Raw genomic sequence first — 19,613 nt, 5'->3', positions numbered from 1 at the left:
CAGTCTTTCATGGATTGTGTGCTTTTGGTGACAGGTTTTCAAATAGGAGAGACCATAAAATGGTAACATTTATGGGGTTTTTTGAAAGAAAAGAGCAATTGAGATTAATGACATTTTAGAATAAGTATTGAATATTTTTAATTGTACATTGCTGCATCTTCTATTTGTAAATTTCAATCTGCTCAGCATTAGGCTACAAGAATTGTTCATTTGATAGCTTTAATGATAAGCAGGTTTGAAATAGTAAAAAGGTCCTAGAAAATATATGTAATTAGCTCCCTACTGACATTTTCTTGCATGAAATGTGATCTCTGCTTGTTACACTTGGTAGGATAGGGTGTCTTGCATGGGGTAGGTCAACATTGAAATACCATAAGATGAGAGATTTTTACCTCTATAATTAATACCTGTGAGAAATAAATGAACTTGCCTTGTCTACAGAGCATTTGGTAATCATGGATATTCATGCTATTGTTTTTATATTTCCAAATTTGGAAACAAAAGGATAGCAGTGCAAGGTAATTGGTGATGAGTGTAGAGCAGTTATGGAGTTGGAATAAAATTGCACAGAATCAGATCTTGCAGCCCAACTTCTCCATGCCAACCAAGATGCCTATCTGAGCTGGCTCAATTCCTATGAGGCCTTCCCTGTCAACGCACTTCTTCAAATGTTTTTAAATGGTATAATTGTACTCACTTCAACACCTTCTGATTAACAGCTTGTTCCAGTCCTGCACCACCCTCTGTGAGGGGGTGGGGTGGGGGGGGGGTGGAAAGAAAATGTCCTTCGAATCCCTTTTGAAATCTTTATTTCTCTTACTTCAAGTTTATGCCCTTCAGTTTTAGACTTCTCTACCCCAAGGAAAAGACTGACTACTCACGTCCCTCATTATTTTATGTACCTTGAGAGTAAAGCAAAATATTGTCCGAAACTATCCAATCCTTTTTCATAACTCAAGGCCTCCAGTCTCAGTGACATCCTCAGAGAATTTATTTTGTGTATCCTTTCTAGCTTAATGACATCCTTCCTGTCGCACAGCTGCCAGCCCTGATCCTGCGACAGCTCTGTTTCTGTAACGATTATAATATCCAAGTCCAATATTCCTAACCATGCTCTGAGTTCATCTGCCTTACCTGTGAGGCCTCTTACTTTGAAGCAATGCAGTTTAGTCCATCAGTCTTTCCTCGCTTTGCCTACCCTAATCCACTGAATCTGCTCTTTAATTTCTGCATTTGTTTCAGCCTTCTCACCTGTCACACTGCAGGTTTGGATCCTCGTCCCTGACAGATCTCTCCCTTTCCTGCTCAGGTGCAACCTCACTATTTTATACAAACCACTTCACCTCTACCCCAGAAAGATCCCAACGGTTCAGGGATCTGAATCCCCCTGACCTGCACCAGCACCTTCGCCACAGTCTGATCTGAACTTATTCCTACTGTGACTAGTATGTGGCACCGGGCCCAATTCAGAGATCAATATCCCGAGAGTCTGCTTTTCAATCATCCTTTCAACTCCCGATATTCCTTCTGCATGATCTCTTCGCTTTTTTCCCCCCTGTCATTCGTACCAATGTTAAAACAACCTCTGGCTCTTCACGTATAATCTGCTCGGGGAGGTCTGAAACTCTGGCGCCTCTGAGGCAATAGGCCATTCTCAAATCTTGTTAGTGGCCACAGAATGTCCTGTCTGTAATCCTAACAAGACTTTTCTCACTATAGCTCTGCTCTCCTCTGCTGTGTCTCGTGGTGGTATGGACCTAGCTGCTGTTTAATATCTTAAAATGGCTTCCAGCCTACTTTGATGGAAAATTATTTTTATTGAAGACAGAATGTACATGATATGCTACACTCACATTTCTGAGCAACGGTACAACTTTAAAAAATTGCCTGTAAATTGGTGCAGGAGGTGTAATTCACGTTGCTGTCAAAATCTACTGATGTGTCACAAAGGTTTGAGCTGTTGTACCAAACTGGAATACAGTGACTTGAACTTTTGCTTCATGGAGAAACTGTTGGTTTCAGTGAGGATCTGCGCATCTCGGGAGGTGTAGCCTGTTGCACAATTTCAACTAAAGTGCACTGATTAGAAACCGAATCATCTTGTTCCTTCTGTTATTGTTTTGTCTGGCTGTAGATGTGATTGGCGGTTCTCTAATCTTGCAATTGCTTTTTAAAAATTGCTTGCAGATGGAGCACAGACACCGAAAGAAGGATACTCCCATACCAGCAAGCACTCACCACCTCTTTCTCCAGATGAAAAGTTTGATGTGTGCTAATTTAGGGGAAGAACTTGAGATCTTCTTTTCGATTTATGACAGCAGGGAGAATCAGCCAATCAGGTGCCCTTGCAGAGTTTTGTATTTTTTTTAGAGAATGAAATGACCTTGTTTTGATGTTAATGAAATACTGTACACATTCTAAACCTACAGTTTTATATGTAATTGATGTGATAAGGTCGATTTCAGCAATCCTTCTTTGATCAGTATGACATTAATTCATGCACTGCATTTGAAAGCCTGAAATAGGTTGGTTGATGCAAAATGTATTTTTCTTTCTTGTCTATGCTTGAAGTTGTCATGTAGAATGTAGTCCACATGCAGTTTGCTGAATCAAAGCTTGCTGTTAACAAAGTCAGATGGTTTAACAGGTGCTTACGGGTGTTCTTATACCCCCAATAATTGGCTTGATTTTTAGGACCCTCAATAAAAAAAATGAGGTTACAGTCATGCAGACAATCCTTTATCTGGGTTTAAACGCCAGGGTTGGGCAATAATACCCGTTCCTGCACATGCAAACAGGGAACAAATGATGATTTGTCACAAAAATGTCAATGGGAAATCTAGTAAACTCAAACAATGCAGTAACTTGAAATGGGTTCATGACAAATTTGCCTCCTCGTGTGTGAAATTAGAAAAACTTTTTGTGTGGGATTCAATGGAGGAAATTCTTTGAAAACGTGGACTTTTAATTTATTTATTTTTTGTTGTGGTTTTCTTCATCCTTCATTAAATAGGAGAAAAGTATTCTTTTAGAAAGCTGATTATGCAGCAGTGGTAATGACTTAGAATTAGACAAATTATTGGGCTATTGTTGCCTAATGTGGAGAGAAAACGTTAGGGTAAACAGGTTTCAGAATCTGCAGCTCCTATCTGCAGAACAACCTCTGAAGATTAATGCTTCATTACCATGAAACCAGACAGTTAATGGCTGCAGTTTCTTGGTATTGTAAGTTGCTAGTTTCCTGATCTTGGTGTGTAACTGTCGTAAAATTACATGATGCAACACCAGTTTGACAATGGCAATGTATTGAACCAATTTCCGCAGTCAAATAGATCTTGTCTAATTAATTTTCCAAGATTGGAATAGACTCCTCACTAATTTCAGCGCATGAAGCAAGAAGTTCAATTAAGCAGACGTGAAATTAAGGACTCTGGTTGTGCCACGTCATGAAGAACAAATGTTGCCTTGGGATTGGTGGGAATAATGAAGATAGTGTAGCGGTGGCTACACTGCTCCTGCAATAACGCACGCAACCAGACGGGCTGAGCTCAGTGAGCAGACTAGTTTATTGCAGGCTGCTGGGCTGCACTTGTACTCCCACTGAAGGGCGCTGATGTCATCCGGGCTTCACGTGGTCCCCAAGCGCAGGTTTCTGAGCCCTAAGGTGGAAGGAAGGGCAACTCCCGACGGCGACATTTTGGCCGGCTGCCCCGCCGCGTGGCTTACAAGCGGGGCCGGTTCGCCTGCCTTGTGGTTGTTTCTCCTAATCCATGTGAAATGCAGCTCCCCAGTGATTTACATTGCGTATTTTAAGATGAACTTTGGAGTAACAGAATCAACCATCCAAATGTTGTTGTTTCCATCAAATGGAAAGAGAGGTTTTTGACATACTGTCATCAGATTTTAGTATTTTGGCTAAATTTTGATTCTTTTTAATTTTTTCAACTGCATTGATTGGAGTGTATGGGTGACATTTTTTGTTACTGAAAGATCTTTTTACTTTGCCAATTTACTGAACTTGATTACCTATCCTGCTGGCTACCGTCAATGGAGCTTTATCACCCAGAGAACAGCTCACTGGAGTTGACCTTTCAAATGTACTCTTTAAATTACTTTTTGAAGATTGTGTTTTTCTAGAAAGGCTTGGTTGATAGAACTCTTACAATGCTCATGAGAATTCTAAATCGAGCCTGGAAACTGAGTTGACACTCTCCTCCATTGTACATGATGAGTTGTGTATTTACAAAATGCCAAGCAATAATCTTGCTTTATATTGCAGTTTGAGTTGCAAGATCCAGCAATGATTAGAGTACTTAACATCATTGACCAGTACAAGGACAATGGTTCTGTTCCTGCATCTTTCAAATCTGCTCTCGTCTCTAATCTCCTCAAAAGAAGTCTTTTGTATTTCCATTTTTGCAGTCAACTTTATTTCAACTATTTTTTATATCTAACTGCAACTTTTCTCCAAGACCAATTCATTCCTATTTTCCTTTTATAACTTCAGATTCAATTTTATCCAGAGCTACTGCTGTCAAAATAGCTCCGATCATATCTGCTTTTTTGTACAGTGTTATTGATCTCACCTGGTTCCATTCTGATCTATTTATCGTATCAATGGTAAGACATTTCCATTACTGTCTTCCTTTGCCATTGCCTGTACCATCATGTCTGGTGCCTCCCAAGGATTTATTCTTGGACCCTCATAGTTATTTTTTAAAAAAATACTGTTAGTTGGGAATATTATTCATGGACACCACATCTGTGGTGCGTTGTTAGACAGAATCAGATACACAAGATAAAGACTGTACAACAGGCTTCAATCCACAAAGACTTTCACAGAGCCAGGCTGGCTGTGGCTGGAGCAATTCAGTGTGAGGCCTCAGGAGGCCGGTGCAGGCTTATAATCTCAGAGGGTGATTGACACCCGACCGGATGGGGCTTGATCCATTCAGGCCGACTGATTGACATCCGACCAGGTGTTGTCCTGTCCCCTTACACTCCTGCAGGTACAGAGGTTGCCCCCTGCAGTAGGCCGGTGGTGTACCACCACAACATCAATTTCCACATTTATTCTGACTTGATGTCACCACCTTCCCTCTTGATACCTCCTCTTTAATTTGTTAAACGGTTTTTGCCAACTCCAGGATTGATTGAACAGAAATTTGCCTTGTGAAGCCTGAACTTGTCATCTTTGGTCCCCACATGAAACTCTTAAAACAGCTTTGTGTTGTCGCCTGAAAATTGTTTACAAAGTCTCATAAACTTTGTGATTTTTCCCGTGGTGGATCCAGAACACTGTGCCAGCTTTCTCTGCGTCGTGCTGCATGGCCAATCTTGGCATACAAAATTCTCTCATCTTTTGCAACTTGCAGCTTCTAGAATTTAGTTCATGTGCCGCAAGCTTGGAACATTCTTCACTGGAGGCCACGTCTTCCAATTGCTTATGACTGTCACTGTCTAACAAGTACATGCTGAAGTGATCGTAACGAGGTAAGTTGGGGAAATGCAGGTGAAGAGCAGTGCCCTACAGAATTCGTGTGTTATGTGCCCCAAATCCCTCAGAGGTCACAGCCAGACATTGCTGGCATGAAGTAACCAGAGAAGTAGACTGCATGGTGCTTTTTTTAAAAAAAAAAGAGAATCAACAGTATCAGGAGGCAGAACCTTCAGGCTGAGGAACCGTTTCTTCCAAAGGGCAGTGAGAATGCTGAACAACCAATGAACTGATCATACAAATACTCCAAGAGCTTACTACAGCATTAACAGCAAATTTTATATATGTACTACATATAAATTGCTTTTAAATATGTGTACTATGTCTGCATATGTGTTTGCATGTTTTTATTCTGAGGACCAAAGAACGCTGAATCATCTAGTTGTAAAATAATGATAAATTTGAACTTTTAAAAATTTATATTTCTCATCCTTGTTTTCAAATCTTTCTGTGGTCCCATTTCACTCTTTCCCCATGTCATCCATTTTAACTCTGCTGAGAAACCCACCGTGCTCAAGTTTGGAGTTCGTGCACATCTTCCGATTTAATCACAAACCATTGCCAACTAAAATCCAATCTTCACCCCAGAACTTGTGCATCTCTGATTTTCATCTACAAGGTGCACTATTGAGGATTTTTAAAAATGTTCCCGTGACATTCTGGCAGATTTAAGTCTGGTACCGTGGTTCTGTTTTTCTTTTGTTGATGACCAGCGTAGAAGCAGGTACAAAGCAATCACATGCTATCCCATTGTTTTGTTTACACCCTTTATTTTTCAGGAAAATGATTAATTAAGAAAAAAGTTGTTGGCACTGCACAGCAGGTCAGTTGGCATGAGTTGTGAGAGGAGTGACACTAATGTTGCAGGTCTTTGACCTTTCCTTAGAACCAGAATTAGAAAAAAATTCCAGAGTAAATAGGAGTAATTTCTCTTCTGTGCAACTTGAAAGGTGCTTGTTTTTTTTTAAACTTTTCCCAGTTCTGAACAAAGGTCATTGACTTGAAAAGTTTCTTTCTTCACCAGATGCAGCTTTAACTGTTTCTGTTGTTTGATGTTTCCAACATGTACTCAGTTTTAATTTTGCTTTTCCTTGGATGCTTGGTTGTGTTGGCCTCGATTCAATTTTTTGAGTTTTTAAAAATTATCTCATGGAACATGTTTGGGAATGCACATTGAGCCAATGTGGAGATCCTTCAGCCTAAAAATCACAGGCAAATACAAAGATCGAATATCATGTGTAATTGTGCAGTTTGGCATTGAAGAATGGTGTATCAAATAATGGGGATGTGGCTATGAGTGACATGTCCAGGACGTATGCATTTCATCCTAAATTCCACCCAATGGCAGTTTATCCACACTTGATGTCTTGTCAGTAGAGATAAAAGCTGAGCAAAAAATGAGCTTGTAATTCCACAATCTTTTGCAATTGCATGTGCTCCTATGATACCTTGGCACTTGCAAAATAAGTAAAGTGACTTTTTTGTTTGACCTTGAATTATGCTCAGTTCCTTCGTAACATTTGGAAATGACCAGAGATCCCTGATTAACTGCAAGTTTAACACCCCAGCATGATGTGTCCTATCTTAGCAGTTTGCTCCATCTTGTGGACCAGTCAGGGACTGTGTCCCAATCTGCAAGTGATAAAAGTAATGTTTGCAATTGTTGAACAATAAAAGACACTAATTTTAAAATGAATTTCATTCATATTATCACACGGAGGTTTTCACAAAATCTGTTTTTAAGTAAGGATAGGGGCAATTTGTTTTTGGTTTAATGTGGAAATAGAAAAATAATTTTGTTCTTGAATAAACAATATGACATTTTGGTCACCATGAAGTCAGCTGAAAACTTTTCAAATCTGTCAAGTATTTCAACAAACAACAAATTTATATTCAAATTTTTTAGTTGTGCAAACTGAAAATAGTTTCAAGAAACATCAATAAGATGTTTCAGAGTTACCTTAGGTTTCGTGGACAATAACCAATAACCAAATGCTTATTGAAGTAGTTTGTTTGAAGATGGACCCAATGTTGTGACTCTAGTACATCAGGCAACAAACTACAAACAAGTTCATGTACTGTGGAGACCATTCTGAAGGCAGGGTAAGGAAGTGCCAATGCACAGGATGGGAAAAGACTACAGAATTGTGAACTCAGCGAGATCATGGGTACCAGTCAGATTTGAGATTGATTGTCAGACTATGTACATGACATCAGATACATGAGACACATCTACAAGAGGTCTTAAGAAAGCAGCCTCTGTCCTCAAGGGCCCTCACCACCCAGGCCATGCCCTCTTCACAGTGCTACCATCAGGAAGGAGGTGCAGTAGCCTGAAGATAACCACCCGATTGTTCAAAAACAGCTTCTTCCCCTCTGCCATCAGATTTCTGAATGAACCACATGCACTACCTCACTTTTCTTTTGCACTAATTCATTTATATTAAAAAATGTAATTTATATCAAAATTTGCACCTATAATGCTGTCACAAAACCATGAATTTCATGATGTGTTTATGTCAATAAATTCTAATTCTTCTGAAAACCAATAGAACAGATATTCCCTCAACTGGAGTCCAAATTAATTGCCTGAAAGGTAAATTATCCTTTTATACCTCTACATACTTGATTTTAATAGTGAAAGAAGATATTTTTGGGAAGATGTTTAGAAGACCAAAGCTCAAGACTTAAAGTATCCCAAGAAGGATGCAATTTTCTGTTTGCCATTGTTACGAGCCCAGAGGACCCCAAAACCCAGCAGCAATAGATATTCACCAAGACGTATGGTTACTTAAACAAAAGTTGCTTTTAATATCTTTAAACATAAAAACAGGATCAAACTTTAACTTATTACTATTAACTTAAATAACCTAACTTAACCCCCATATAATTCTAAGTGCACGTGTATGCAATGTGTGCATAAATTTAGAAAAGTTCTTTAGTTCACAGTCCAATCTCACTTCTCATTCCTCCAAGTTCATTGATTGCAGGCAATTCTTATACTGTGCACAGAATTTAACATTTATAAAGTTCACCAGGCTTTGGTGCTTGAAAGGTAAATGGTTACTGCTCAGAAAGATTCTTGTCGGTTTTCAGAGAGAGATTTGTTGTTCCTGGTCAGTAACTGATCCCTTTTAATCAGCATGTCAGTGTCTTGCCGAAGAAACTTGCCCCATCAGGGTTTTCCAGATGATAGCCTCTTTCTTTCAGGTCACTACAGAGTTCCTTTTTTTCTATTATTTCAAGTGAAACATTATACAACTAGTCACCTCCTCTTGCGTGGACCATAAGGGCTTTTACCAGGTTGAACTAAGCACTCACAACCAGTCTTTAAAATGGTTTTTTTCCACAAGCTTGCCAGCTTGTCATTCCAGTCCCAGCAGCAGCTGCTGAACTGTAAAAAAAAACTGAACTATATTTTCTCTCTCTCGCTCTGAGAAAAGCCTGTTTTACTCTCTCTGCTTGCAAAACCACATGACCCTCTTACATCGGCAACCTCCACTTAGACAGACTGCAGCTCCAAACCTAATCCTCCGAGTTCTTTCATCTGTTGCTTTTCAAAACAACAATCCATTAGTGAAGTATGTTGGGCATTCGGAGCCAGCCTGCCAAGCTTTAGCAGAGCTCCAGTATTTTAAATCCAATCTGTTTTGAAGAATTTGTATATGACCTACCCAAAAAACCTTCCACAATTTATCTCCCAAAATCATATTTATATACAATATAAAACACAGCATATTCTGTCATACCATCTGAAATTAAAAACATTATATTTTTGATGCTCTACTGACTGAGATCTCAAGGCACCAGAGTAGTTTGTTTTCCTGGGAAATTCTGAATTGGGTTTTGTCAACTTTGTGGTGCATAGGATGTGAGAATTAATCCACTAGTTGTTGGCTCATTGATTCATATCAAAAAGGAATCTATTGATAAAGAACTTCCTTCTTAGCATTTGCCTCAAGTTCCCCAAACACTGGTAATATACTGAATGTAATCATGAGCTGGGAATTTGAAATGAGTTAATTAAACATTCATTCCCTGAAAAAATATTTGTTTTAAATAATTTATTTTACTAATTTAATACAATAATTTATTTTAATTAATTTTATTTTACTATTCTGGTATGTTGCTGTTTTCTGATTTAGAATATCCACCAAAACTGATCGAAATCCTTGATAATTTGTAGAAACGAGTTCCTTTAATGTGCTGAATTTGCATGTTATCTGCTCTGTTTTAGCTGAATTTTGCCAAATGTCTTTGAACACACTGTAATGTCATGTGAACGTCTTTTCAAATCACTGGCTTCAGAGGAAAATCAATGTTATCAATCTAACCAATGTCCATCTTTTAAAATGATCGCATTGAATAGACAGTCTGATTTCATTCAGCAAATATTCTGTTACTAGTTATAAAACTAAAAATTGAAATTAGTGAGTTGGGAAAAATCTATTGCATAATTAATCTAATTTACATAATAAGTCATAATGTGAGCAAAATAAATTTGTTTTCTAAATATTTGCACATCAGGTTTCCTGGGGATTTAATTAGGACTTTTGTGACAATCCAATTCACTTTTATAATTTTGTGAGCTAAAAATAAAAAAAATGCACATTTAAAATTTTTGCATTGTTAAAAATGATGATGAGAAAAGTTGTAGGTTTCATTAAATTTTGTACAGAAAATGCTGTGAGGATAGATATTGGCAGATGTAATTTTTGCAGAGAGGGCATCAAGGGGACTTTAAATTATCTATTAAAATCAGGTGGGAAACCATCCTCTCCTGTTGAATTATTTGCCTGTAATGTATTCAGGGTTTTTTCGATCTCTTCTCTAGTGAAGGGGCATCTAATTTCTATCTTCCAGTTTTGGCAGCTCAACCCCTGAGAGAAATTCATTTATTTCAGTAGAATCCCCTATCAAATCTGATTTGTATAGCTTTGTATAACGATTTCCTTTTGGTTATATGTTAATTTTTCAGGCTCTGTTTGAATTGCATTTATCATCCTTGATGTCTCTTCTCCCTTTAGTTGCTATGACAAAACTTTGTGCTCTATCTCCCAATTCATAATACTTCAGTTTTGACTTTACAAACATATAGAATAGAAAAAAGCTATTTCAATGCATGGTATTTCAGTTTTTTATTTACCAAAGTTCTATATTTTTCTTTCAAACCTGTTTTCTGGTGTTCTTTTTCTAATTCTGATATTTCTTTCTTTAGGCCATTGACCACTGCCATATATTCCTTGTTTATGAAATTATCTGTCCCCATAGATAAGCTTTTAATGTCCCCCATATTAGGAAATTAGCATTGGTGGAGGGTCTTTTCATTTTACAAAACAATATTATTTATTCCCTGATAAAATTATGGAAATCTGTCTTTCTCAACAGTAAAGGATTAAGTCGCCAACTATAGACACTGTCTTGCCTCTCAGGCATCATGATTGTTAAAGTCAGGGGTGAATGGTCAGAAAGCAGTCTGGTTAAATATTCCTTTTCAACCACTCTGTTTTTCAATTGTGCAGACATTAAAAACAGGTCAAATCTTGTATAGGAGTCATGAACCTTTGAGTAGAATGAATAGTCTCTTGTCATGGGTATAACTGTCTCCACACACCTATCGAGTTTAAATCTTTCATAAAAGATAGAGTAACTTTCATAGCCTTTGCCCCTCTCCTTGCTGATTTATCAAGGACTGGAACCAAGCAAAAATTAAAATCTCCAATCAGTACATTTTGTTTACTCTCCACTGTTTTTAAGTAGACATATTAAGGATTCATCACCATGAGCATTCAGTGTTCTGCATATATCCAACAATGTATCATTAAAAATCTTCCGACTGGGTCAATGGATGTCCCTTCAACCAACACCAGTATATTTTTATTTATTAAAATTGCTATCTCCCCCACCCCCCAACTTGGAATTAAAAGAGGAGGATTTGACTTGTCCGACCCAATCCCTTTTTAACTTGCTATGTTTTGATTTTGTAAGGTGTGTTTCCTGTTTTATGGGTCAGTTTATCCCGTTAATGTTGTAACTGATTAATTTAATTCATATTTATATCTGTACATATTCAGCTCTATCTTTAGACCCTTTTGCTTATTTATACAGTAAAGTGATTTTCCCTTGTTAACAAATATACCCTGCTCTAACAGTGATACTATCAAGAAACCCCAGAAGCCCGCGAGAAAAGCTTATGGGCTTGTTCAAGGAAGAACCCTTCCCCTTACTTTTGGCACCATTTTGAAAAAAATGCTCCCTCTCTAGCATTATTTAAGTCAGAGCATCCACGCTGCTACTACCACACCAAGCATTTACTCTCTGAGTTCTACGTTTAATTTTCAATATTACTTTAAATAACCGATAAAATATGTTTCAAAAATAAAATGTAACTGTCATTTTACTTTTTATCTTTTTTTAGAAATCATTTACAGTTCATTTTATCTTTATTCTTTATATTTTTCTTATATATATATATATATATATATGTATGTGTGTGTGTGTGTGTGTATACCTTTTTTACCTTTGGCTTGGCTTCGCGGACGAAGATTTATGGAGGGGGTAAAAAGTCCACGTCAGCTGCAGGCTCGTTTGTGGCTGACCAGTCCGATGCGGGACAGGCAGACACGATTGCAGCGGTTGCAAGGGAAAATTGGTTGGTTGGGGTTGGGTGTTGGGTTTTTCCTCCTTTGCCTTTTGTCAGTGAGGTGGGCTCTGCGGTCTTCTTCAAAGGAGGCTGCTGCCCGCCAAACTGTGAGGCGCCAAGATGCACGGTTTGAGGCGTTATCAGCCCACTGGCGGTGGTCAATGTGGCAGGCACCAAGAGATTTCTTTAGGCAGTCCTTGTACCTTTTCTTTGGTGCACCTCTGTCACGGTGGCCAGTGGAGAGCTCGCCATATAATACGATCTTGGGAAGGCGATGGTCCTCCATTCTGGAGACGTGACCCATCCAGCGCAGCTGGATCTTCAGCAGCGTGGACTCGATGCTGTCGACCTCTGCCATCTCGAGTACCTCGACGTTAGGGGTGTGAGCGCTCCAATGGATGTTGAGGATGGAGCGGAGACAACGCTGGTGGAAGCGTTCTAGGAGCCGTAGGTGGTGCCGGTAGAGGACCCATGATTCGGAGCCGAACAGGAGTGTGGGTATGACAACGGCTCTGTATACGCTTATCTTTGTGAGGTTTTTCAGTTGGTTGTTTTTCCAGACTCTTTTGTGTAGTCTTCCAAAGGCGCTATTTGCCTTGGCGAGTCTGTTGTCTATCTCATTGTCGATCCTTGCATCTGATGAAATGGTGCAGCCGAGATAGGTAAACTGGTTGACCGTTTTGAGTTTTGTGTGCCCGATGGAGATGTGGGGGGGCTGGTAGTCATGGTGGGGAGCTGGCTGATGGAGGACCTCAGTTTTCTTCAGGCTGACTTCCAGGCCAAACATTTTGGCAGTTTCCGCAAAGCAGGACGTCAAGCGCTGAAGAGCTGGCTCTGAATGGGCAACTAAAGCGGCATCATCTACAAAGAGTAGTTCACGGACAAGTTTCTCTTGTGTCTTGGTGTGAGCTTGCAGGCGCCTCAGATTGAAGCGCCTGTACCGCACGGATGGCAGTCTCTTCAATCTGAGGTGTGTGTATATATATATATATATATATATATATATATATTTGGGTCCACTTTACATTTTTTTCTGTAGAATATATTCTACCTCTTTTACAGTTTTACAAAATCCTTGGGTTCCCTTTACTGCATTGATCCTGAGCGTCGCTCAGCATCACATATTTTATATTCTGTGTTTTTAATCATCTTTTTACATCATCAAATTCTTTTCTTTGTCTTACCAAAGAATAGCACATTTACTCCTTCCTTCTCAACTCGGCTACCTTTTTTCCTGGCATATCCCACTGCTGCTCTCAATGTTGCTTCCTGATCCTGGTAGCTTAAAAATCTTATCAGGATAGGTCGTGGTCTTTGGTCATCCACTCTCCTGGGGCAAAAGGTCTAATGGGATCTTTCTATAAGTAGTTTTTCCTTGAATTTTCCTACTCCCAACACATCTCGTCTTCAGCCCAATGATTCGGACATTATTTCTCCTGCTGAAATTTTCCATGTGGTCGATTTTATCCAAGCAGCAGTTCTTTATCTGCTTTCCACTTCGTTGAATCTTCCTCCAGGGTTTTTGAAGTTCTTGAGTCATTATCAGAACGTTTTCAACCTTGCCCACCCCATTGTTCAGGTCATCAATAGCCGTCACCAGCACTGTTTTTTTTCTGCCACCTCCTTTGGAAAATTTTTCCACCTTGGAGAATCTTCCACTCAGAATCTCCACGGATTCCATAATTATTTGCAAATCCTTTGTCATTCCCCCACGTCCTTGGGTTTGTGTTGACATCATGACTGCACCTTCTTCAACACTCCCTTGGTGGACTTTCAGTTGACAAACTCGGTGACTTTTCAGCTTCTTCAGTTTTGTTTTTCTGGGTCTTGTTCTTCTTATCCTTCAGATATATGGTTTTAACACAAGAATTTTTTTTTATTTTGGCAACTTTAAATCCGTGTTTTAATCAGTCTTTATGGAGAGCTCTTGTAGCCTGCATCTGTCGAGATCCTCAACATGACCACACCCCCTTCTCTATCTCTTTCTTTATGGAGGTAGCTAGACGATGAGGGGGAGGAGATTGATCCTATTTTTATTGTCCTGTGGATCGATCTTTCAGCTGCTCCCATTAGGGAAGAGATACAGGAGGATCAGAGCCAGCACCACCTGGCTGAGGAACTGCTTCTTCCCACAGAATGCTGAAAGACCAAAGGAACTGCTCATATTAACCATCTGAGACTCTCATATATGCATAACAATATTTATATGGATAAAATACTTGTCCTGCATATGTATTGTCTGTATGTGTATTATGTCTGGCTATGTGTCTGCATGTTGTGCACTGAGGACAAGGGGACGCTGTTTTGTCAGATTGTACAATAGTTTTGACTCAGCTTGTCTTTTCTATCCTCCCAACTAGCTCCACCACTGTTGCCGGAACTTCTCCCCTGTCCCATTCTTCCTCCCTCCTCTCCTTCCCCGCCTTTTTATTCGGGCATCTGCCTCTTTGCTCATGCCTTGACAAAGGGCTTAAGCCGCAAGTCTTGATTACTCTTTACTTCTGATAGAACTGCATGATTCGCTGAGTTTCTTCCGTGTTTTGGTGAATGAACACTACAATCACAACATCTGCAGACTTTGCAGATTAAAGCCATTGTGTGCTGTGTGATTTTTTTTTAAACACTTTTTTAATTGTGCCAAGCAAGATATAACATTTGTTTCTTTCATGTATTTTGTCCTTGCCTTCCTTCCATTCCGGTGATGCTGAACAAGCAAGAGGGCTAAGATAAAATGTATCCCCAGAACAGAAAGGAATGGTGCACGTTATCATTGATGAGTTGTGGTAGTTTATCCAAATTCTCTACACTCTGGCACATCTTGGCAAATTGAAAGAGATCAAATGTCGTGCCACTGGTTAAAAAGGAATGCAGGCAGAAGGGAAGTAACTATGGGCATTAGATTCATGTCTGTAGACAGGAAAAAGCTTGAAGGTGGTATTAAGGAAGGAATAGTGATGCATCTTTTTAGAAATTATTTCATCCAGTAGACACAGCATGGATTTAGAAGGGGAAGGCCATATTTGACAAATTTATTGGAGCTCTTTGACAATGTCATGACATAGTGGATGGAGGGAACAGATAAATGTTGCATGCTTGGGTTGTGCATGGTATTTTTAAACAGGACACACTAATGTCTACGAACTGACCTTGCTTAATTGAACACCTCCACGGTTGAGTACATTTTGACAAAACAACAGCAATGGGATGTTGGCCGGCATTAAGGTACCAGTACACAACTCTCTGTTATCCAAAAGTTGGGGTTAATGCACAGAGCATTGATTATCCAATCAAAGGCAGAGATTGGGATAAATGGGACCTTCTCTGATTGGCAGTCAGAGGCAAGTGAAGTGCCACAGGGGCCTGTGTAAAGCTCAGCAACTGTTCAGGAACTAAATTAATGATTTGGAAGAGGGGAGCGAGTGAAGTGCATCAAAGTTTGCTGATGACAGTAAACAGAGTGGAAAAGCAAATTGTGTGGAGTCTGCAGGGAGATGTAGATGGGTTAAGTGAGTGGGCAAGGATCTGGCAGGTGGAGTAGAATGTTGGTAAATGTGAGATCATCCTTTTTGGACGAAAAATATGTCAGATTAGGATATTGTTTAAATGATGAAATATTACTGCATTCTGTTGTTCAGGGGGACTTGGGCATACTTGTGCATGAAAGACAAAAAGTTTGTTTGCAGGTACATTAGGAAATCAAGATGGCAAATGGGGTGTTCGCCTTGAGAGACTGATTTTAAGAGCGGGGATTTTTCTGATGCAAATGGACTGGGCATAGGTGAGATCCATGTACATTTCTGATCTCCTTACTTTTGAAGGGATATGCTGGCTTTGAGGAGATTATTCAAGTAATGTAAGATAGAGCCAGGAAAGTAATTCCCATTGGTTGGTGAGACCCAAATGAGATGACATGGCCTAAAGATTTGGAGTAGTAGATTTAGGATGGAGATGAGAAACTACCCAGGGAGCAGTGAATCTGTGCAATTCTCTGCTCAAAGAAGCAGTGGAGGCTGCCTCATTTATTATATTTAAGGCACTGTTTGATAGATTTTTGCCGAGTTGCGGAATTGAGAAATGGCAGGTGATGTGATTGCCCTGATCTTATTAAATGGCATAACCAGCTCAATGGGTAGATGGCCTCCTCCTGTTTCGTCTTCTCTTATTCTCTCCTGCGAGTGCAAGATATTTCTTCATCTAAATGATATGCATGGGAACAACTTGCAATATTCTACATTTAACCTGTCAGGAAGTACTTCAGAGTCTTTTGCCTTTGGTCTTCTCCTCATTTTTATGTGGCTTGATGCTGTCTATTAGCATTTTAATTTAACTTCAAAAGAATTTAAATGGCAAAAATGAATATTATATGGGTTAATACATCAATATTTCAACTGTAGTACGCAGTAAAGACTTTGTAGGGTAATTGGTATCTTGAGAAAAGGTTTATCAAGAGAGCTGGCATTAACCCATCTTTTCTCATTTCAGCTATCAATTGAGGATTAATAATACCACATTTGCTGTTTTCATTATCACATCTCCAACAGTTTAAATTTAAACCTTCAACTGTTTCTGCAGATTTTTATAGCATTTATGAAAAATAATAATCAATGTGGTCCAAATAGTTTAAAAAAAAATTAAAACTTGCAAAGCTTCATTAGAAGTCGCAGGAAAGCAACATACAGTTTAATTCCCTAATGTAGCAACCTTTTTTAAACAGGACACACTTAGCTGACTCATTCTTAATTAATGTCTACGAACTGACCTTGTTTAATTGAACACCTCCACGGTTGAGTACATTTTGACAAAACAACAGCAATGGGATGTTGGCCGGCATTAAGGTACCAGTACACAACTTTCTGTTCCGATAAATGTCAGAAGTATGGTAAACACTTCGGAACACCCTTCATTATTTTTATCTTGCTCTGTAAAATGCAAGTTTTTAGATATTAAAAAATTTTGGTTCAGAGATTCATTTTACTATCTGAAGAATAAGAGAATTAAGTTAAGTGAAGGAATGGAGAAACTGGGTTTTTGTCCCATTTATAAAATAAAAGAGAGAAGGTCAAGAGGATTTGACAGAGACACTTGGTTGCTTTAGGGACGTACACACACACAGATACTTAAACTTGGATCCATACATCCACTGAAATAGACAACTGCATGCACACAAATATGTTCACATTACAAGTGAAGGAATAAAAAGTTTCCAGTTGCAGAAGGATAAGATTTTAAGGTGAATGACAGAAGAAGCAAAGTGAAATGAAAAAAACCTGTATATTTGCTCATTGCCGTGCGCTCCAGCCCGCCGTGCATGAAGGATGGTAGAATTACAACTTTTAAAAAAAGTTGGATAAATATTTAATGGGAAAAACTTTACAACGCAGATCAGTTGGAGGAGACTGAGTAATATTTCTGCACAGACTAGAAGGGCTGGAGGGCCTGTTTTCTGTGATGTAATGTTCTGTGGTTCTAATGCTATTGGAATGAAGTTGGGGATTGAAACTAATTTGGTCGTCCTATATCATCATCCCTCTGAAATGAATGACTTTATTTTTTTTTCTATTGTTCTTTGCTTCTCTGAAACATTGCATCATCGCTTCAACTCTTGAACTCGCCTGTCACTATGTCATTGGTTAAATGCAAATTATTCAAGCTGCTGAGTGGCTCATTTTAAGGGTTAAACCTTGTCAATATCTTGAAAAGCAACACTTCCTTGTTTTTTTTTCCCCTGATATAAATGTATTTTATTGGTCATGAATTTGTGGGAAGGCTATTTGCTTCCAATTGGCTATATAGCTGAATGATTCAAAATGTGTCACATAGGAAATTGAGTTGTATCAAAAATAAAAGATCCTCCAAGTTATCTTCATTTCATTGCAGTGAAAGGTTCTTCGTAAAGTTGAATAAGAATGGTTTGCCAAAGTTTCCAGAAAGAATGGAAAGGCAGTGCACACTCTTCATTGTAAGTAAAAACATTATTGTGTACCTAATTGGAAACAAACCAGAAGAATATTTGTCCTTGTGTGTTTTGGTTTATTAATTTTGACATGATGGCTGTTAATACAGTATTGGAGATTTGGCTGATGTCCTCACGTTTCTAAAAAATTCTATTATCCTCAAAATGTTGAGCTTCCATTTGAGTGCAGGACTTGCACTATGACCTATGACCTTCACAATTTTTCATTTTAGAATCTGTGAATTCAGGCCATTCATTAATCAGGCACATAATTTCACCAATGATGTTTAAAATTATATTGTAATGGAATAATTGGACAATATGAGACTGGAAATTACTTTGAAGCATAAACTATTTTCCTCCTTGTATATTAACTCAGAGAATATATATAAATCAGTTTGTTAATATCTTGGAATCTTGGTTTTAATTTTGTATATAATTACCTGTGGTTTTTTTTAGTACTCGAGGTAAAATGTGCCATGTCATTTCTGGGCAGCACTGGTAATAATATGGTGTAGCTGAAATATTTTGTGCAAAATAATATTAAAACTAAATATTTAATATATTTAAATTACTCTGTGACAATTATTTCCCTTTTTGGACCATGTTGGTGTACATCATAAACTAATAATAAGATAGCAGACCAGCAGATCATCTATGTTGCCTGTGGTTTTGGAGGTCTTGTATCCATTCATTTCTTCCCCATTCCCTTGTGGTAATTTTTCCTTGGAGCAGAGAGACATGTCTAATTCAATTAAACACTCAGAAGAAATTTCTCCTCGAATCCATGTGATGTTTGACCAAAATTCTGCTGTTGAGATATCATGAGAAACTAAACATTCTCATCCTACATTAATTACTACCTCACATCTAACTCAATGTCATGAGGGTACAAGTCTTGTCAGGACCAACTCCATTGGGCAGGTCCAAAGGATCAATGGTCACCCTCCTACCATATCTAAGTGTTTATCCATCACTCCTCAATTTGTGGCATCTTCTACTGTCCCACGTGCCTGGATGGGATGATCCCAGATTGTATTGTCCTCCACATGAAGATGATCAAGGTAGCAATGGGGTGGCACCATCTACAAGGACAAAACAGGTTACAACACAAAATTGTCTATGACCTGAATCACCAGCTGTTTTTTTCTTTCTACACGTACAGTTTGATCTACTGAATGTCTCCAGTATTTTGTTTTAAAGTTTTTCAGCTTCTGCATTTTTAAAAAATTTGATTGTCATAATGGAGGTATAGAAAGAGAATAACTCTATGGAAGGTTTGAGTTCATTGACTGAATATAATTATAGACTAACTTTGCAATTCTTTTCAAACTGCTCAAGATTCCAGCATTTGCCGCTCTTGTGTTTCTCTTTTTCACAATTTTCTATTTCGTGAGAATACGTGCAGGAATATGGCAAACCGAAGCCAAAGGTTGTGATCCAGAACACACTAATCATTAGGGGTGGCTTTTTAACTTAGCAAGAGTTGGCAGAATGGAATGATCTTCCAAAAGAGATAG

At 38.6% G+C, this 19,613-nt stretch overlaps 1 protein-coding gene across 7 annotated transcripts in view; it reads left to right on the top strand.

Moving 5' to 3' along the window:
- Positions 1–19,613, top strand: part of LOC138746060 (dedicator of cytokinesis protein 4-like) — a 282,285-nt gene that overhangs the window by 102,742 nt on the left and 159,930 nt on the right. For all 7 annotated transcript variants that reach the window (XR_011346681.1, XM_069903813.1, XM_069903812.1 and 4 more), the window contains exons 8-9: positions 2,188–2,339; positions 18,018–18,099. Coding sequence is in view for 6 of the 7 variants with exons in the window: in XM_069903813.1 (XP_069759914.1) it covers positions 2,188–2,339; positions 18,018–18,099 (234 nt within the window). In the remaining variant the exon portion in view is untranslated. The remainder of the gene's footprint in view (positions 1–2,187; positions 2,340–18,017; positions 18,100–19,613) is intronic.

The sequence above is a fragment of the Narcine bancroftii genome, chromosome 11, assembly GCF_036971445.1.
Source record: "Narcine bancroftii isolate sNarBan1 chromosome 11, sNarBan1.hap1, whole genome shotgun sequence".
Classification (NCBI taxonomy): Eukaryota; Metazoa; Chordata; class Chondrichthyes; order Torpediniformes; family Narcinidae; genus Narcine; species Narcine bancroftii.
The sequence above is the reverse complement of the archived record's forward strand: the minus strand, read 5'-3'. Positions and strand labels throughout refer to the sequence as shown.